This window comes from Oculina patagonica, chromosome 10, assembly GCF_052425735.1.
Source record: "Oculina patagonica isolate OP01 chromosome 10, crgOcupat, whole genome shotgun sequence".
Classification (NCBI taxonomy): domain Eukaryota; kingdom Metazoa; phylum Cnidaria; class Anthozoa; order Scleractinia; family Oculinidae; genus Oculina; species Oculina patagonica.
In genome coordinates this window covers 16,391,673-16,413,239 of record NC_135767.1, presented here as the reverse complement: position 1 = coordinate 16,413,239, position 21,567 = coordinate 16,391,673, and the positions used below count along the sequence as shown (strand labels likewise).

At 38.9% G+C, this 21,567-nt stretch overlaps 2 protein-coding genes and 1 pseudogene across 3 annotated transcripts; 2 read left to right on the top strand and 1 right to left on the bottom strand.

Moving 5' to 3' along the window:
• Window positions 1-121: 121 nt before the first annotated feature.
• Window positions 122-3,333, bottom strand: LOC144667506 (uncharacterized; annotated as a pseudogene).
• A 1,627-nt stretch (window positions 3,334-4,960) lies between these two features.
• Window positions 4,961-21,549, top strand: LOC144667296 (uncharacterized). The gene is made up of 5 exons (XM_078528690.1): window positions 4,961-5,481; window positions 6,086-6,627; window positions 16,104-16,178; window positions 18,761-19,166; window positions 19,545-21,549. Exons 1-5 carry the CDS (start codon window positions 4,961-4,963, stop codon window positions 21,547-21,549), a joined length of 3,549 nt encoding a protein of 1,182 aa, XP_078384816.1.
• Window positions 9,959-13,603, top strand: LOC144629229 (uncharacterized). 2 transcript variants are annotated; one of them, XM_078487462.1, is made up of 4 exons: window positions 9,959-10,616; window positions 10,905-10,985; window positions 11,658-11,923; window positions 12,601-13,603. In XM_078487462.1, exons 2-4 carry the CDS (start codon window positions 10,913-10,915, stop codon window positions 12,700-12,702), a joined length of 441 nt encoding a protein of 146 aa, XP_078343588.1. In that variant the 5' UTR covers window positions 9,959-10,616; window positions 10,905-10,912; the 3' UTR covers window positions 12,703-13,603. The 2 variants fall into 2 exon arrangements, with proteins under 2 accessions (XP_078343588.1, XP_078343589.1); XM_078487463.1 differs by having other exon boundaries at window positions 9,959-10,672.
• Window positions 21,550-21,567: the final 18 nt, after the last annotated feature.

The following is a 21,567-nucleotide window of genomic DNA, read 5'->3' as shown; positions in this document are numbered from 1 at the left end:
TAGATTAATATTTTGTGGATTCCCAACAGATAACGGCTGAATGTCCAGAAATTTATGAACAAAGAATGCCTTCTCATTCATATAATGTCCACTCATTCACAGAACAAAGAAATCCGTTTAATTCAAATTTAATGAAACTGGTTTATAGAATGTAATTAATAACACTATATGTTGGAACCCTTAATGGAAACTAAGCATTTTTTAGTACATATTTACGAGTAAAAAAAATATAAAAATAATAAAAGATTTATATTGCGCCATATCCATGGCCCATGGCACTTTACAGTAAAATGTGAAATTTACTTTAAAAATTTACATCAGTGATAAAAGGAAATACTAACAAATAAAATAGCACGTTTTTCTCTAAAAGTTGACTGTATACAGAGTACAACCTACGAAGTATTCCTAAACTGTTTCATCAGACTTTACATTCTACAATTCAATATTGTCTTCTTACAATTTTGCCATGGAAGGTACTTCAGACCTAGTGATACAGTGCACAATCTCTCTGATAATATTTACAGTTCCTGTACAGCATAAGCTAAGAAAAACAACAACAAAAGTCTTAAGGAGGCTCGATGTAGTTTTTTTTAGCCGAAGGGTGGTTGTTTTAAAAATTAAAATTATCTAGGAAGCCAATGTTAGATTTTTGCCAAAACACACCATAACGATCAAATACAGATTTTTCTAAAATTTTTTCAACAGTTAGTCAATCTACTATACTTTAACATATCAAAAAATTAACACCAAGTGTCAATCTAGATTTCGAGAAAATCAAGCTTGTTTGAGAACAAAAGAAAACGTCAATGGTTGCTATGGTAACCTTTGTGACTAAGTGACGGGTAAAAAATTAAAATTTGGTCATATTTGATCATTATGGTGTATTTTGGCAAAAATCAAACATTGTCTTCCTGCGTAATTTTAATTTTCAAAACAACCACCCTTCGGCTAAAAAAAACTACATCGAGCCTCCTTAAGTGAAAATTATAATTGGCATACTTATATGTGAAAACTGTAATTATTAGCAGTCTATGTAGCATTTCCAGTCCCTAATTCATCCTCTTTTAATGCCCTTAGAACACTGATGGGCGATTTGCAACCATTTCAAACAATATTAAAGAAAGAAAGAAATAATAGCTTTTGGCACCTTTATCCTTCTGTTTTGCCAAATCGGTGGTATGCTTCTTATGTCAACTAGGTTTGCCTAATATTGAGCCGCTTGTTCTGTTAAATACTCTCCTGACCTAACATACATTAAATTGTCGAATTTGTCATCTTTTTGGCAAAAACAAATTTTCCGTTGTAAACACAAGACTTTAAGTTATTCACACAACAAACACCGTGCTTTCTTTATAACTTACTTTAAAAACTACAGCAATGTGTCCCTCAGTAGTCACTGTGATTCCTTGTAGAGAACTGGAAATAATACAATCGACATGTATTTGAGTGCTGCGGACAAACTCGCCATCTTTGGTGTATATTTGCACGTGCAGGCGGTCTGTCCCTTGCTCTACATCAGCGACGACAATATGTTCACCTGTCCGATGAAATGCAATTCTTGGACGGGTATAACAACGGTCGAGTTTGAACTCGCTAAGCTGGTAGGTGTTTTCACCAAATATGTAAACGTGTCCACGGTTATCATGCGTGTTCACTACCATAACACGACCATTACTTGCAGCGGTTATATCCGATATGTGCTTCAATTTATCCCCACCAATACTGCTAAAACAGCGAACATATTGCCCATCAGCCTCGCACACGTCAACCACATCACTTCCGTCAACAGCTCTCCCAGCTATCCAAACCTTGTGGCTGTCGCCCACTGCCAGGCCAGTCAAGTTATACCAGCAATCTTCCCTCACAGTAAACATATGATGTATGCCAGCGATGCAGTTAAACTCGTATACTTTATACCAAAATATCCCATCTGGGGGATTAAACTTGACCAATAAATAAAAGTTGCCGTTCGTGTCTGAGGCCACATCAATAATTTGCATCGGGGAGACTGAAATAACGCATAAAATTCCCGCGACTGTCGAAGAGCTTTACGTTCCCATCCTTACCTTTACCATCCCCATTGTCTGCTACAATGAATTGTCCGCTGGAATTTGTAGCGATACCGAGCGCTCTTTTTAGCTTGTGCTCCTTCTCGCCCCCCAGGCCAAATGACCATGGTGTAAAGCAGCAGTGCTCCATGCCCTGTTTGCAAAGAACTTCAATAAATCTTCCGTCACGCAGCGGATCAACTTTTCCTTCTCCGGACTCTCCGGTATCAACAGCTGGCCACATCCAAAAGGGTTCGTCATCACCAACTGCTTGCGTGACATCGTAGATGACACGATTCACGTGACAGACATTGGAGATTACCTTCCTGCGTTCGTCTTTACTAAACAAACCCCTCACTGCCTGGATGCCTTTCTTGAGCTGAACATCAAAACTATTCTGAACTGCTGGCAGACAGTTAAGTTCTTTAATGCACACTTTACATGGTGCCAGGGCGTCCGCGGGATTGTCTACTGTCTCTAGTATTGTTGCCATCACCCGATACTGCATGGCTAGAATGCGGTCTGTAGTACTAAGAGCTTCATTTTTAAAAGCCCTTGTTGCTTCTCTCCGAGCATCTTCGAATCTCTTCTTTGCGTTGGAAAGCGCCCTCGTAGCTGATTCATCCAGGCCAGTAAGCTCCAAGTTTCGCATTCCTTCGGCGAGAGAAAGTGCTTCAGCACAAGCGGCTTGTGCCGTTTCCTCGCCACGGTGCTCGCTTCTGGACCTTGCCTTGTCAAACACCACGTACAGCAACTCGATTCCTTCCTCAAAAAAGCTGATACTTGCTAGCAAATCTTTCCTTGAAAGTCTGTCCAACTTCGATTTGATGTCGTCAATTTCACGGACGATCAAGCCACGAAATTTTTGATCCGTTACATCACCATCTCTCAGCCTCTCCGCTGCCTTATCTCTGCCTTTATTCACAAGCAAGCCAATGGTGGCTCTAAACACGGCTGTTACAATCGAAGACATTTTCCTCGTTGGGTAAATAACTAACAAAGTCTTCACTTCAGGGGCGACGCAAACAAAGTCGACAGATCCTACAAATCTTCACTAAAAATAAAATTTCAAGACAAAGCCTTTAAGTTCTTGATCTTGACCTGTACTCATATTTCGGCTCCAAAGGCAGGGGAAGATTATTTTGGCAATAAATGACGTAATTGTCTGCAAGAGGGGATGAAAACTAATTGGCAACTGGTAAATAACCATAGCCCACGTTGCACCTTGTGATCGCTGGTAACTTTAAAAGGCTGTTTTGTCTATGCGAAGGATTGGAGGGTATTTTCGCTGGAAATTGGTTTTGAAGGTGAATTATGGCGTTCATATTTTCATCACAAGCGAGAATAAAATTTCCGCCAAAAAAAGGTCAACGATCAAGCTTGTTTAGAGATCAAACAGGAATATGAATAAACCGACATCCGACGTTATGTCACGCCATCACCGTGATACGATACAATGTGATTTTGTCGTATTTTTAGTCTTTCTACGCGTTGGTTTTCATCTTTTACCATATGTATAAATATGATAAGCGTATACAGCAAGCCTACGCACACTGATCAGTACTTAGCGTATGATTCACATCACCCTTAATCAGTAAAACGCGGTATTGTTAAGCGTCTTTACGAGCGTGCTAAACGCCTCGTAACAAAACCATCTGTTATCTCCAAATAGAAAAAAAAACATCTGTCATCTGTTCTTGTATCTAATGGTTATTTTTTTTCTTTCTTGCAGAAGATCACCAAGACTAGAAAACTGAGCATCAATGCTGGACCCGCGACCGAGTTTAAATCCACTACGGTTTTCCCTACGTCAAAGGTCTTTCCGAACAACTTCGCCGCTGCCTACAGCAACGGGCTGCAAGCTGTTTTCAAGTCGGAAACCACACTACGATCACACCTAGTACGGTCGAAAGACGCTGTTGATTCCACTAAGCAAGATGGCGTTGTTTACAGGACTCCCTGTGAATGTGGCAAAGTTTACATCGGTGAGACGTGAAGACCTATGCAACCTGTCGGGAGACGGGATGACCTAATGACCTAATGCTACCTCATCTCATAGCTATGTCTCAGTTTGCTGAGATCCACGACTCAGTACAGTCTTAAAGCGTCAAATTGACTTATTTAGCTTCTCGATAAGGCTCGGGAAACGAAATCGTATCAGGGTTAGTTTGGTAAATAAAGGCCTCTGACTGCAACTTTTGGCACACGCTTGGAGAACGGTTATTACGTCATAAAGCTAAATCTCGTGAACAATAGAAACTAAGTGGGGTACCGGTATACCTTTAATCTATTTGCGCTAGGCTAAAAAAAGCATTGCCTTATGGCATGAAATGGAAACTGGCGACGACTAAGTTTCCCAGTAGCACCAAATGTCAGTAGGCCAAAGAATCTCGACGAGACTTTATGCTACCCTATTTATTGATTGGTTCTCTTGAATCCTATATCACAGTTTCAAAGAAGCACAGGGAGTGAAGGCAATGGTCTGAAACGTGATATTAATTTCTCGCAAAAAAAGAAAAAAATATATAATTATAAAATCTCATTAATAATTCTTAAAGAAAATACAATAGAAATTAATGTTTAATGAGTGTCTTTATAGCTGATAAAGACACGGCTAAACTTTACGTCCAATTTTCCAGCTCAAATTAACCCCAAATCTAAATATAATTGCAAGAATGAGTTGGTCTACATCAGTTTAAACTTGATAAAACACGGCTGCTCATTTATTAAACATTACTAAATGAAGCATCATTTCTAAAACAGTGCATATCTTGTGTTGTCTGAGTAATCAATAACAGTCCATAAATAAACTTAGAAAACGAAATTGCTATGACGTTTGCTGTGACATTTCCCATTGTTTGTATGCTTATAAAAACCTAAAGCAACACCTCAATAACACTTCATTTTGTAAAATGGCTGCTTCAGTAGATGTCAATTCAAGCGATGAACTTAACTCCATCTTAAAAACTCTGGCAGGGAGAGACAAGGAGGCCGAAATATATAAGAAATACAACGATTTTTTTACTGGTTCACTTTTACCGCAGTTGTCTTCCACGTCGAACAAAAGTGAAGTTGATGGTGATTACGTAAAGATGTGGGCTTATGGAAGCGCTGCTGAAGATTTACAGTCTTTCGACCACTGTGATGCTGGCGACATGGATTTCATGATCTTTCCGAATTTAGATGAGATGATAATTCGCGAAGAGATGCTGGAATATTCACTCGAGAATCCACTGCACGTAACAATCAAAGGAGGCGATAATCTCGTGTTACAGTCCTGCCTAGTGGAAAACTCAGAGTACGTCGCCACTTCAGCCTTAAAAAATTTCCATCCTGCAATATTTGGATCCAAAGCACCTACGTATACGCTTATCAGCCTTCTTTCCTTTTTTGCCAGATGGAGGAACGAGGTACGATTCTATCCCTTTTTAACGCCCAGATCCCCTTTTACAACCTGAAGAATAGCCCGACCAGCCCAGCTGTCAGTCTTGGTATGTCTAGCTGGATGGATTCTGCTACCATATTGGCAACCGACTATTTAAATATTCTTTCTAACGTTACAGCAGCAGTAGTGGGGTGCATCATTCATTTAGCGTACAGAGCCAACGGAAAAGAGTATGCTAAAGAACACGCCAATTTTCTCAAAGATTCTTTAATGTTGGTGATGGACTATTGCAACTTACCTATGCTTAACCCTTTAGCAAATTTCCTTTTTATTTGTGGGCCAGCGTATCAGGAACAAGGGAAAAAACTTTTCGCTCGGCTTGAAGGTCTCGAAAGTCGATCATTGAACGATGCAGTGCATGATAATGATCAGGAAATAGTCTAGGAAATCTAGCATAATCGAGAAAGGCCTACCTGACACACTCTGACATTGTCCACAAAGTTATTCAGGAGGGGTTCCACTTGGTAGTAAAACCCCCAAAGAACAATAGCAAACCAGAGTGCGACTTCAGAATATCCTTTTCTCATGCAGAATACCTGCTGAGCCAAGAGATGAACGACATCCAGCGTGAGTGTTACCGTTGCTTGAAAAGATATCATCGCGCTTATCTTTCCACTCAGCCAAAGAGTTTGGTGTCATTTCATCTGAAGAACATTTTTCTGCAAACGATCGAAGAAACCGGTGCTGGGGTGTGGACCGAAAGCAACAGAGCCGAGTGCATGATGAAACTCCTCGGAAACCTTTTGAAAGCTCTTATAAAGAAGAATTTGCGACAGTTTTTCGTGAGATCCTACAATCTGTTTGATGATGATTACATAGAAAACCCCGAGATTCTTGAATCCCTGGCAGGAAAAGCTGAGGAAATCATGGGAAATCCAGTGAGATTTGCAAAGCAACTAATTCTGAAACAAGAAGATGCAAAAGAATGTAAAGAGGAAAAAGATACTGCCAAGGAACATTTTTCATTTGCAAAGCCTGTACCTCGCCAACAACAGACGAAAACTGAAGGAGTTTCCTCTGAAGGCAACTATGCCACCCAATGGAAGAAAGGTAGTGCAACAGTTCCACTACCAAAGCAGGCGACTCAAGGAAGTGATCCGCCGGAGCATCGATTCCACGATCTGGTACCTTCTGGTATCTTGACGCAGTTTGCACAAAGCGCTTTTTCCAATATTTTTGGGACGGAGTCAACTCAGCAAAATATGCATGGTGACATTCCATGGTGAAATGTCCCATTTGTAGTAGACGTTTGGCATTTTCTCAATCAGAGAATTTCTCCTTCGATTAAGCGTTGCAGTCTGGTTGGTAACACGCTTAGTCGTTGAGACACTGACATTTTGAATCGTATGCCCTGAAATCAGTAATCAGAGATTAGTGAGGTGAGTTCAATATCCGGTGGGGATGGGGGGGGGGGGGGGGGGGAAGGGGGTACTTTAGGAAAAGTAAGTAAAAATAAGTAAAACTTTATTTGCGCAGGGTAGCCAATTCAGCTCATAAGCTGGTATCCAAACGTGCCATAAGGAATTCGTCGATGGAGGCGTTCAGCTAGGAATCTGAAGCCCTTGGCTTATAGTAAATGATGTTCAGCTGGAATTTTGCCACCCTGTTCTAGAGTATGTGTTGTAGGTCAAATTGGTTATCAGGTTAAATCTGTTTCCAACCTAGCTGAATCTGTTTCAACCCAAATATAGAACGTTTGCAATAACATAAGACAGTTTCAAATAAAAAAAAAGAAAACAAATTTGAAAACCAATTTGACCACAACATTATGTCATAGGCACCAGAAATCTATACATTGTCCCATACCAAGTATGTAGTAGTTGTGTAAAGTGAGGAGAAACGTTCTGTATTGTTTCTAGCATCAAATGTCACATAAACGTAGAAAGAACTAGGTTTAACAGTATATTTTGACTTGTTAAAATGGAAATGTATATAAAAACAGTTATAACAGTTCATTAGACTCGATTTCCAAATATGAACATATTTAGCTTACATTTACATTGATTTGAACTTGACAGCAAAAAAGGTTTGTTCAGCAATGATGCAAATAATTCTGATAGAATAGAGAGATTAAAAAAATGTGTATTAGCTAATACATGTTTAGACAAGCTAATAACATTTCAATAAACTACACGAAGGCAATTAGCCCTTAAAATTATTTGTTTGCAATCGGTCAACATTTTTTGTGTCAAACTTTATTCTGGGCACAGTGTATGTCGAAAAACCTTAACCAAATCCGTAAATACAAGGCAGGGACAGAAGTCGGACCGGAACAACTCGGATCGTTGTTTTGAATGAAAATAACAGAATTTTCAGAATGAGCAAAGAAAAAATAGCCGCCAATCTTATACAAATCAACAAGTGTTTTCCATTTACCCAAAGTTTTCGGAAATTTCGGTCTGAAGTCAAATGGAATGGTCCGTTTTGGTTCTAAACATTTGGGACCACCTCGGAAGTAGTACCCTTTGGTCGGTCGGACCGGTGATACCAAAATTTACCGTTCCATTGAAACAATCTGTTCAGTTACCGTTTTTAAGATCAGTAACTTTTCACAGATGCAGGGCACTGGGGAAAGGAATGCAAAATGGAAAGCGCCGTTCCGCTCGGTTGGCCCGGTTAAATCGGAAAATGTCGTTCAATTTTACAACTGTTGTTCCCATTTGGTCCGACTGGTCGAACCATGAAAATGGAAGGCAACAAATGATCCGAACTCTTATTTTTGCTCCAGATCCACAAAAAATTGCCAGTTTTTGAAATTTATAATGTACATTTGGGTCATTTTTAAAAGATGACATCAACTGGATTCAACCAAATGGTCACTCTAGGTTCCACAGAATCGAATGAGTTCCTTCACATTGGGAGCTCAAAAAGAAGATTTTTTGCCCTTATTAATTTAAATGCCAACTCCTAGATTTAGCCTTATTTTCACTCTAGACCTACCAAAAAAACGCACGCCGAGCTCCCGCGCTGCCATTTTCGATCATTTCGGAAATGTAGCCTGCAATCCAGGTCTCAGCGGTCTACCGCGCAGCAGCAAGTCGAATTTCCAAGATGGCGGAATTTGTTGTGGCAGTTCATCGTGTGGTAGACGAGGTTGTTAGTGCGTCTAGTGGCTCAAAGAAGAAATTAAATCAGGAGATTGGTAGAGAACTGATGGAACTGACTAGAGCGGTTGTAAAAAAGCATACGTTTGCCCCGGAAAAAGGGTACAAGTTTCACCTTGCTCAACCATCCCGTATGTTATCGAGGTCAGTCGTCCAATGGAACAAAAGCATTGTGCGCAAGCTGAGGCGAAAAACAAATGGCTCAGCTCCTTGGACCGTCAGGTTAAAGCGACATATGCCATTGGAAGTGTTCGTCTGTTTCAAAACCGCTTCACTTACAGATGAGACTGGTGGCGTGTTGACGAAAAACGCTAAGAACGTAGAGGAAATTCAGTTCCAAAATGGAGAATCTTTCAAAAGATTTCTTTTGGGATTAGCCAACAAGTACACGAAATGCATTAAAGAAGATGACATGATGTTTAAAATGGAAAAAAGATAACTCTTACAGTAAGGTCATTATTAATCAAGCCCACCCTGCCACCTTTCACTAATCTAAAACACTGGAAATGCTGCAGGTGAAGGCCAGATATGGACATTACAACCGACTGGGGGTGCCTCAGTTTACTTTGAATTTAATGAATAGTTAAGATTGTTGAGTTAACTGGCCGTTTGAACCCAAATGTGCATTTTTCTTTTTTGGGGGAAATGACAGCAAGTAGATTCAGCCCAACGGTCACTCTAGGTAAAAAAGAATCAAATACTGAGTTCCCTCACGTGGGGAACTCAAAGTCATGATTTCCCTCACATGAGCAACTTAAAATGAAGATTTTTTGGCCCAAGTGATTTTAAATACCACCTCCTAAACTATGGGAATTAGCTCCTAAACTATGCCCCATTTTCACTTCAGTTCCACCAAAAACTGACAGTTTACACCTTAAAAAGTACATTTGAGGCCCTTCTGGGAAAATGCTATCACGTGGATACAGCATATATATGCATGGTCACTCCATGTCAAACAGAATCAAATGACTTCCCTCACTTGGGGAACTCAAAATAAATATTTTCTGCCCATGTGATTCCAAACCTACAGTATATTTTTAGACAATGCGCACGTGTGCGCTTATATGTGAAAATGAAAAGTCCTTGACAGCGAATTTTTCATAAAATTGAGAGCCAGTGTTAAATAAGATAGGATGTCAACAAACTAAATATGACTGCCAGCATTTTCTTTTGTGTAAATGCATTGCGGCAACTCGGCTGGATTAAGTTCAAGGGAAATCACGTAAAAAGGTCAATGGAAAGGTTCGTTTAAGCTGTGTTTTCCAAATTACAGGGTTTAATGAATTATCCATTAATGCGGAAAAAACTTCGACAGTGATAAACTTCGATAGCACAATGGCGACATATTGGCTTTCAAAAATTGTGAATAATTACGTGAACGGAAGCTGTTAAAAGCGTTTGAAAAACAAGGATTCAGATAATTGACGTTTAAGAAATTAAAAGTAACAATTATCCTGACACTGATAACGACGTTAGAATATACGAATGTGGAATATTGATGTCATTCCCCACGCAGTCTGACAAAGCAGTTATCTTACTTGAACTCAAAACATCATCTGCCGTGTGGCCATCAGGTAAGATTTCCACTGTCCTTCACCATTTAAAAACGTGTTTATCTTGTTGAAACTGATTCTTATCAATGGATAGTAGTGGTAGTCGCTTTTTAAATGATTAGCTCTTTTAGACGACTGCAATTAGAAGAGGTGATAATGACCGTACATTAAAGTTTACTAAGGAAGTCTCAGAATCAGATCAATGTATTCAAAATAACGATTGATACCTGTAAGTGCAAGAGTCCAGTATACAAAGGAAATGTCTAAATCATAAAAGCCTGTTTGTTTACTTGATTGAAATGTTTGTTTTCGATGACAGAAATACATACGAAAGTTACACATGACGATTGAATAAGTCAAGCTTTTCGGCTGCAGTAATTTGAACAGTCGTGTTTCTTATTTTACTAAGCTGCTAAACGTCACAAGCTAGTCATTTTCAACGGCAAACTGGCTGAGCCAAACGAATGTAAGTGTTAAAAGTCTTAACTTATTTTTTTAACCATCGATTGGCAGTCTGATCAGGTAAAGGTAACTACAAATCCATCTAAAGCAAAATTTAACTTTTCACTTGCTGACAAAATATCTAAATATCAATTAACATCCTCGCAAAAAGCCACTTTACTAACCTTTCATCTCTTTTGTTTTGCGAAAATACCCATTCGATTCAATCATTGTATACATTCGTTTTCAAAACTTTTTAACCAGAAATTAAGCCAACCTTTTTTTAGTTCTAATTTTATTATTAATTTTTTAGTTCAGAATATGGCTCGTTTTGTGAGGCGCAGTTTGTTAAGTTCTGCTTTGGTCTGCTTCACGTTTTTATGCATTGGCGTCGGTAAGTATCAGTTATGCATGACTGTTCTGTACGGTAATAGCGGCCGTTAAGGCAAGATGATCAATAAAATAACATAAGAGCTGGCGACACAGTTCTTCTTAAAGATCTTCTACTGTCAACTTTGGAAAGAAATTGAACAACCGAAATTCGCGCTTTCGACGCTTTTATTTTCTGCACCTTCAGCTAACTTCGAATTTTAGACAGGAATATGCAGTTTTAACGTTATTCGCCCCATAATAAATGTCTTTAAATACTGCTCCAAACATAGACTTGCCTATAAGTCGAGCTCACAGGAACGAGGAGCGAACGACTTTTAGAAAGTCTACCCTAAACTCTTAGTTATAATCAAATAAGCAAATTAACTAGTAACTACATCAGACATGAGCGCGTTTTCAGAGGCAAAAATGAAAATCGAAAGGAAAGAAAAAGAAAAGAAAAACGCTTAAGTGTTGGCACGGTATTCGAGGTTTGTTCTCGGGGCGCTTTTTTATTACGTCAGAATGATGTATCTAGTCTAGGTCATGAGAAAATGGAATATATAAAATAAATAAATAATATAGGAGGTTTAATGATCTCTAACTGCTCCTATATTAAACACCATAAAGGGTCAAATCTTCACTTTATTAATTTCTAAATTTACATCTTTTAATTTTTTGATATGAATCTTTGCAGTTGTGGCTAAGGATTGCGAATCTTCACAAAAAGATAAGACCTTGAAGAAATCAAACTGTACAGGCTACGAGATCGCAGTACATACTGTTTGGACTGAGTTTCAATGTCTGGATAATTGTATCCGCCATCCATACTGTTTAAAATACATTTTCTATGGAAAAGGAAGCCAGAACTGCAAGCTATTGAATACAGGCAATATTGACAATGTTCCTGGTGCTAAAAATATGCCTAAGATAACTGGTGCATGTGCACCAGACAATGTTAAAGTAAGTATGTTACGCACACTCTAGAGAAGTAGTGTTTCTTAGGCTACGAAACCTAAATTTTTATCTTCGCACTAGCAAATATCTATTGCTAGGAAATGTCTTAATCTGGTACTGCTGAGGTGAGTCGTATAGAAAAGAACCGATCGCAGGTTGAGATGAAAAAGTGAGACAAGAGGAGATAATAGGAGAGAAGAAGAGGGGGGAGGAGGGAAGGGGGAGGGGGGGGGGGGGGGGGGGGGGGGGGGGGGGGGGGAGGGGGAGGGGGGGGGAGGGGGGGGGGGGGGGGGGGGGGAGAGGGGGGGGGGAGAGAGGGAGAAAAGGAGGGGAGAGGAGAGAGGAGAAAAGGAGAGGGGAAGAGTAGGGCGACATGTTTTAACACCAGGATCACCACAATACCGGAATAGCACAGAACAGCCCGGGAAATCCTTACAAAAGCTCACCCTAGCCAAGAAAAACACTACTCCTAACCAACAGAAACATCAACTGCTAACCAAACCACCGATAACCTTCTTCTTACCCTAATCCTTACCGTAAGCTAGACATGTTTCTGTGTGTTTCGGTGTTTCGGTGCTCCTGGTTTTAGTACATGCCGAGCAGAGCAGAGCAGAGCAGAGTTTACTGCGATAAGCATTTAGGGCTTATAAAAAAAAACAACTAACTTTTAACTTGAATTTCAGACCATACAAGAAACTCTTCTTGGAACTAAAGGCTGTCCTGAACTTCAGACTGACACTGGCACTGACATTGAAAATGAGCCCTATAGAAGTGGAAGAAAGTAAAATCCAGTAGATAGCGATGACATTGGATGGCTGTTGATAAATTTATGCTGGAAGTCGCCATCTTCCTTCTTCAAGTAATGACCTTAACCTTGACTTTGCTTTCTGCTAAGCAGGAATTTCTGACAGGATTGTAGAAAACAAAAACTATATTCTGTGAACCACAGTTATTACCTACACGTTGCATATGAACCTTGGCGATTTGCACGGACCCAATAAGTTTAACTAATCACCTCTATGTGCAGTACTGCCCGAGTTCGATTTCGTTTTATAATTTCGTCCGTTTCCGTCGTTAAATTTTTATGGATTACAAATGAAGCTATTGTTTTTAGTAAAAAAAAAATTGTGTACATTTTCACGTTTGTCGCGACTTTTACTCTTTAGCGAGTCTAAATAAGAGAATAAAAGGGAAGGGGGGTGGGGAGGATAAGGTAAACATTTCATCAATCACGCACCTTGGGCGATAACTTTTTGATCATAGCTTAGAGTTATTGTTGTTGAAACCATTTTTGTTTCTTCAGCTGACCTCAAGAAATGTTGACCATTTCTCTCATATCAGGCTTTTACATTGTTTGATGTAAAGACAGTGTGCGTTTTAGCATCAAGAGCAGAAAGTAATTACGTGCAAGAACTGTTACAAATGTATTTTGACTTTATTCATTATTATTTACTAAACAAACAAGTAATTGGTGATTTTTAGAGCTAGTCGGTTGTAATAAAAATAAACTGCTATCAACAGAGTATCTCTTAGCTTTGGTGGTCTTTAGTCCTTCTACATCAGTGAGAATTCGCTCCCTATTTATTTTGCAGTGTCTACCTGCTGGTAGGTCAAGTTAATCACGATGAAGATTTTAACCCACAACACTAGGGGTTAATACAGGGTCAGTTAAAAACGTCTTCTGCCGCGCTTCAGCGATGCTCTCCGAGAAAGATACCTCAAAAACGCTACATGCTATTGGAGTTACAATCAAACCGGATGTCCCTTTGACGGGAGCTTTCCAATGTTGATTGACAGTTTGATCGAAGCAACTTGCAACTTTCAATTCGAGTGAGTTGCCAAGTTCCACTTTTCATTTTGTGGTATAATACGAGGTAGAACTTCCTCTGTTTCAAACAAACGGAAAATAATTGGCCCTTAGTCGACTGTTTATCAAAGAATTTAAGAAATTAGATAGAGCTTTAGTTCAAATCAAGTAACTTAAGGACGAAATTTGAATTTTTAAGTGCAATTACCGGTTTGGCGATTTGAACTATGCTTGTCGCCAATTTCTCGAAGTCTGGTGATAACAGTCGCCCATAGGGTAACTTTTTCCTAAAATAGAGGTGGAATTGTTATGTTTTATAAGGGAAAATGAAAAACGGAACTTGAAATTTAAATTAAAAATGTTGCGAGTTGCGACAAGCGAATTGTCAATCAATATTGGAACATTGCGCCACAGCATTGTAGAGTTCTCATAAAAAAACCACCCCATTTGACGGTAACTGATACCCGTTGGTTGTAATCTTTCCATCCTTGATCTTTCTTTCGTCGCTTTCGACAGCTGTTACGGCCGCTGTTTGAAAACTGAAATTCTTATCTTAAAGTGTAAGAAGTTTATTGAAATCTTGCTGTCACTCACTAAAACTGCGCGGTAGCCACCTTTACCTACTACCTAAGTTTCGTTTCATATGGAATATAAAGTGTGTGTTGTTGTTTTTAAATACACGCGGATGTTTTACTAGTTAATATGCGCAGGATCTGAGTAAAAGTTTGTATATAAACCCATTGTCGTTCCTAAAGCCTCCGTTTCTTCTGGTCACGTGATCGGCGAAAAAAAAAACTAACAAAAAGGGATAGGCATGCTCCGCAGGGCGAGATTAATGAAAATCTGGCACCTCGACTCTTCGCTCGTAACTGCGCATGCTTGTCGAAACGAGTGATTCTCGAATGTTCCAGTCGGAGTGTTTTCGGATTTCTAATGGTCGCTCTCAATCATTTTGCGAGCGATGCTCAAGGGGAACAAAGACAATGGGTACGAGTGCGATTAAGTGCCGAGATAAAATGTGTATATGAAAAAAAACAGTAACAGCGAAGTTTTCATAAAATTGAGAGCTGCTCAAAACCATTCTTACTTTCGACAAAAACAGATGTTAAATTAGATGGGATTTCAACAAACTTAAGTAGATACCAACATTTTCGCTTGCGTAAATACATTACGACAACTCGGCTGGATTAAGTTCAAGAGAAACCCTGTAAAAAGGGTCAATGGAAATGGTTCAATTACAGGGGATAAATATTACCCACTAACGTGGAAAAACTTCCACAGCGGAAAAATTATCTAATAATTTGCTTATTAGAGGAAAAGTTTTGAAGTAAAGCATATTAATTTATATAGCTATAATTTATTCAAGAACTGACAACTCGATAAAATAATGGTGACATTGGTTTTCAGACATAAATTGTGAATAATAACGTGGACGGAAGCTGTTAAAAGCGTTCGAAAAACAAAGATGCAGGTAATTGACGTTATAAAAATTAAAACTAACCATTTCGACACTGACAACAAGAGAAGAAAATACGAATGTCCGATATTGTTGTTATTCCTCACGGAGTCTGAAAAGGCCGTTATCTAACTCGAATTTAAAACGTCTGCCATCAGGTCAGATTCCCACTGGCTCTCACCAACTACATGTAATAAAAAAGTTTTCTTGTTTAAACTGATATCAATAGACGATAGGGGTTGTCGCTTTTCAAAGATTCGGGTCGTCTAGATGACGGCAATTAGAGAAAATGATACTGACTGCATATTCATGTTATTTATAAAGCAAGTCTCGAAAACGGATCACTAAAATGACGATTTAAAATTGCGGGTACAAGAGTCTAGTAATCAAAGGAAATTTCTTATTAATAAAAGCCTGTTTCTTTACTTGATTGAAATGTTTGTTTTCTTGAGCAAAAATACATTAGCAAATTACACATGAAAGGCTGTCTGCAAACATAAAGCAGGAGGCCGTTTTAAAATGAATAAGTCAAGGTTTCCGGCAGTATCTGGAACAAACGTGTTTACGATAATACTGAATTGCTAAAAGTCATAAGTTGCACAGTTTTCAGTGAGAAACTGGCTGAGCCAAACATGAGTAAGTGTTAAAAGCCTTTGCAGTTTCCTTTAACTATCGATTGGTAGGCTTACGAGAACATGTTTAAAAATCTATCTAAAACAAAATTTAAATTTTCGCTTACTGACAAAAGATTCAAAAATCAATTTAAGTCCTCGCAAAAAAACACTTCACTCAACTACAGTCTCTATTTGGTTGGTAAAAATATCCATGGAATCATTTTATGAATTCATATTCAGCTTTTTCTTCAACCTTAAATTAAACCCACATTTGTTTATTTATTTTATATTATATTTTTTTGTTTTTAGTTTGGAACATGACTCGTTGTGCGAGGCGCAGTTCAACTGCTGCTTTGGTTTTCACCATTTTATGCATTGATCTCGGTAAGTATCAATTATGCTGGACTGTTCTGTAAGTGGATGAGTTCTGATAGTAGGTTATAGTGGCCGTTAAGGCAAAATGGTCATTAAAATAACAAAGGACTTGTCGAAATGGTTCCTCTGAAACTTCTGCCACTAGTAACGTCAGTGCGACGCAATTGATCAACCTCCGGGATCAATCTCAGTAGGGTCTGTTTTCACATCGTGTCTGTTTGGATTAAAAAAATACTGCAGCAAGTGTAGGACACTCTGAACCCCAAATTTCGTATTTTGAAGATGATTATCTGGTCTTGATAAACCAAACGCTGCTTTTAATATACATTTCGCAATACAAAACACGTTTCGGATGAAACATCAGCCATCGTCAGTGTCTACAAAGGTGCATCGCCGATTTGTTACACTTGTAGAATCTCATGATGCTTTTTACTTTTTTATCCTAAATATATTATTATTATTGTAATAAAAACAAGGGCATCAAATTAGCGTACTATACTTTTGCCCTTTTCAATTTTTCTTTTTTCCAGTTGTTCTGTTTTTGAATATAATTATTGTAAATTTTGGAACTCGGGAACAAATAAATTTCCTTTAAAAAGTTCGTTCGTTTTCATGATCAATATATAGGCATGTCATTTAATTATCATAGATTACAAAAAAGCGATTGCTGTATTTAGTAAAAAAGCCAAAAGCTGGTGTACATTTTCATGTTTGTCACGGCTTTAACTTTTTAGCGAATCTTAATGAGAGGAGTGGGTGGGAGGGGGTAAGGGAAGGTTGCTCATTCAATTCTAAGCTGTAAGCTAAAAATTTCATCCATTTCTCATTTTTGCCCAGAATTTTATGATCTCAGCTTAGAGTTATCGTTGCTAAAAATTATTCGTGTTTTCAGCTGACTGAGAAATGATGGCCATTTCTCGGCTATCAGGCTTTCAAATTGTTCGATATAGAGACAATATACGTATCCATAAACAGAAGTTTACATAGTTAAAACTATGTTTTAAGGCCTGCTACAAATTTATTCAACTTTGTTCTTTGTTTTTTGCTAGACGAACAAATCAAATTGTGATTAAAAAAGTTACAATGTCACTTTTATAGCAAGTCGGTAGTAATAAAAATAAACTGCTTTCAACAAATGCGTCGTGTGAATGTATTTTTTGGTTGTCTTAGTGAGAATTCGTGATCCTCCAGCTTTCTTCTTTCTTTGCCCCTATTTATTTTTCAGTTTCTACCTTTAAGTACGTGAAGTTAATGCATGCAGGTTGTAATTTTTCTATCTTTGACCTTTCCTTGCCACTTTCTGGTTGTCATAGTATGTTTCAAAACTGAAATGCTTATCATCAAGTAAAACAGGCTTATTACAATCTTACTGTCACTTGTTAAAACTACGCGGGAATTTCGGTTTCTGTGCTGTTACCTGATGTTATTAGGCAATTCATGAAATCTTTGGTACCTCTTCAAATAGCTATGTTTCAGTTTGTTGAATTTGACCGGTTCAGTTAAGTTTCTAAGGGTTTAAATTATCTAGGTTCTCGGAAAGGAAATTAAATCTTTTTAGGGGTTATTAAAAATTGGTGCATAAAATTTAGTAAATTTCAGATCAACTTTTGGGAAACACCTGTAAACTGAAGCTCACGTCATCTCGTGACCAATAAAACCTAAAATTGAGTAGCTGAATATGTTTATTTCAAGTGTCCTCCAATTAGATTATTACAAAATGCAAACGTCTTGAGACGTAAATATTTTTTTTCATTCATGCATTTTTGCTAATTGTGTTAGGCCTTAAAAGAGCACTCCCTCGCCACATGAATTACTGACAAGTAGAATACCAAAACTCCTTTCTGTTTCAAGTCCTTTCTATTTCCCAACCAATACAGGTAAGAATACATTTCGAGCGAGTGACAAGGGAGTTGAAAGGCATACCAAATGTACTTTTAGGAAAATGAAACGCATCAGCTTTGAGAAACGAAACAGATTCTTGAATAAAGGTGATTGGTTAATTGTTCAGTTCGATGATCAATTCTCCTCGATCCAAGTGTAACCCGGAAAATCATTTTTCTTAACTAGTCTACATTTTATCAAAGACCATCAGCTAGAAAAATGGCAAAATACTGAAAAAGGCAACGTAAGTAATTAGGCAGAGATCTGAAGAGCGGGAATTATAATTTTCATGTTGAATAAATTAACCAGTGTACTTTTATTTGACACATTACGGATGTCGAAATGGCTGGTATTCGATAACAGTGCAGAAATACTGTCAGAAAACGAAAATTCTGTGACATTTCTGCCTCTCTTTGCATCTTTATAAGCTTTATAAGACCCTGAGCTTAAACTTGAATATCATTTTATTTAAAATGACTGCAACAAGAAGTGTAGAAAATGAGGAACTAAACTTCGTATTCAAGTCTTTGGCAGAGAGAGGCAGGGATGGTGAAATATATAAGAAATACGACGATTGGTTCACAAGCCGTTTGTTACCACAATTTTCTGCTGAGTTGAACAGAGCTGAATTTGATAATGATCGCCCCATGTTTTGTCTTACGACCCCTGTGATGCTGGAGACATGGATTTCATGATCTTTACGAATTCAGATAACTTGATGAATCGCGAAGAACTTCTGGAATATTCATTCGAGAATCCACTGCACGTGAGAATCAGAGGAGGCGATCATCCCGTGTTACAGTCCTGCCTCGTGGACGACACAGAGTACGTGGCAACTTCAGCCTTAAAGAATTTTTGTCCTGCAATTTTTGGGTCCTCGTCATCTTTTTTAGTTGACTTCCTATCCCTTTTCTGTCAGCTGATGCCGCGAGATGATTTACAACTCGGGTTTACCGCGCGCCTGAAGAACAACGCGACCAGTCCCGCTGTTACTCTTAATATGTCACAGTTACTGGGTAGTAGTATCTACGAATACTGGGAAATGTTAAAAGTAGACTCACTAAATGTTCCTATTAAAAAGGCAGCAGCTGAAGTGGAGTACATTGTTCACTTCTTGTGTGTAATCCGTGGAAGTAACTATACTCGAGAACACGCAGAACTTCTGAACGACTTTTTGTTGTTTATGAAGGACGCAATGGAAATAAGTTCAGGTTTTACACTTTTTCTTTTTTTTCCACAAATATACGATAGAATTTGTAAGCTCATATCTCGACTTAGAGTTGTCGAAAGTTGATCAAGGCACAAAATCGTGAATACGAATTACAAGCAAGTTGCCACGCCCACAAAGTGTGACGAAAAAGAAAGTGGAAGAAATGTGGTTAACTCCTCGGGAGTAAATTTGACTTCAGATGGCAAGTCACACACGAGTGTCGCACCACAAAAGTATGTTGTCGATCAGATGAAGTCTCCTGAGGATATATAATTAACCTCAAGCCCATCGACAACGAAGGGAGATTCAGCAGAAAATTCTCACCGGTTGACAGAAATACCGATGTCCAAAGAAGTAACTGAAAGGCAAGCTGTAGAAAGCAACTGCAAAAACATTGAAATGAATGAAGACTGCAACGTGGAAGAAAATCAGTCAAAAACAAACCGAAAGTCCTTAGATCAAACTGGAGAGCTGACCCATAAAGACCTACCATGCAATCTAGATAGCAAAGAGGAAAAAGAAAAGATCGAACTTGGACGAAGATTTTGTCGATTGGTTGACATTTTGTGTGGAAAAATGAATGAAAAAATGGTGACGAAATCTAAGGACACTGGGAAGGTTACAAGCGGAGCTGATTTTCTCCCTGCGTTTAGATCCCGTGGATGGCCGAAGGTTGCAAAGGAATGGATCAAACGGGAGCGTAAATGGCCTTCCCCTAACGTTGTCGAGAAGGTTATTCTGGAAGGGTTCCACTTGGTAGTAAAGCCCCCAAAGAGCAATAGCAGTCCAGAGTGCGACTTCAGAATATCCTTTTCTCATGCAGAGTACCTGCTGAGCCAAGAGATGAACGACATCCAGCGCGAGTGTTACCGTTGCTTAAAAAGATATTATCGTGCTTATCTTTCCACTCAGCCAAAGAGTTTGGTGTCATTTCATCTGAAGAACATTTTTCTGCAAACGATTGAAGAAACCGGTGCTGAGATGTGGACTGAAAATAACAGAGGGGAATGCATGATGAAAGTTTTCGGAAACCTGTTGGAAGCCCTCGCAAAAAAGGAATTACGACATTTCTTTGTGCGATCCTACAACCTGTTTGGTGAGGATTACATTGAAAACTCTGAGATTCTTGAATCCCTGGTTAGCAAAGTTCAGGAGATCATGGAAAACCCCGTGCAATTTGCAAAGCAGTTAGTTCAGAGCCAGGAAGAAACAAAAAAGGTCAAAAAGGAGGAATACGTCTCTAAGAAAAAAATTCCAAGTAGCGAGTCCTCTCTGTGTGGAAAACTTTCTGCAGGTCAAAGACATGAGGAAATTGAAGAAATTAAATCCAAACGCAGCCGTGGCAGCCAATGTACGAAAGAAAAGGTGAAAGTTCCTTTGCGTCCGACGGAAACAACACAAGAATGCTGTCCAGTTTATCGATACCATGACCTGCATGACATTTTCCAGGAGGTCACTAAGAAGCTGTTCGATGTGGCTTTTGACGACACCGATAACAGGCTTGAAACTAGGGAGCCTCTTGAAAGAACCTTAGTTGAAGATCGCAGAGAGCTTGAAAAGAAATGCAAGATTCCTGTGGAAGTGTTCCCAAGAGTGTTTGACACCTTCTGGCACAAAAGGGTCTACTACTGGGTTTGGATCAGCACTGAAGCAGACGTAAGGCACCGTGTGCTTGTTGCAATTCAGGGTGCAGTTGAAATATTGAAGTACTCTTTGAAGAAAGACGACTTCTGGCAAGCAGTGAAAGGAGAAGGGCTTGAATCTTTAGTCGACAGAATGCTTGACCATTCCGAGGGAAAATTATCAGACACCCTACCACCTGCAAGTTTTATACAATTTTTGCACAAGTTTGCCAACACGATTGCTATGCGTAATCAGCCACGGGGGAACTTGAAAAGGTCTTCAGAGAAAAACCTTGGAGACCTTGTAATGAAGTATTTTAAACTCAGCGGTCCTGAAGAACTCTTTGACTTCTGGGAAAACGTCCTCAGTCTGTTGAGCAATGATCCGGGTAGTACGCCTGCTAGAGTTCAAGGTGTAGTTGAATCAATGAAACGCTTTGCATTGAAGGATGACCACCTTTGGGAAGGGAACGCACGAGATATACTTGAGATATTTTTTGATCTAATGATTTCGGAATCAGCTCAGCCAAATAAGCAAGCATTGAATAACGAGGCACTTGAAAATTTACATGAAATGTTTTTTGATCTAATAAAAAGGACTCTGAACAGCTATTCTGCGTGCCTGTCTGAGTCAAAAGTAGTATCTCATACGGATAACATTCCATAAGACTGACTTTACCTATAC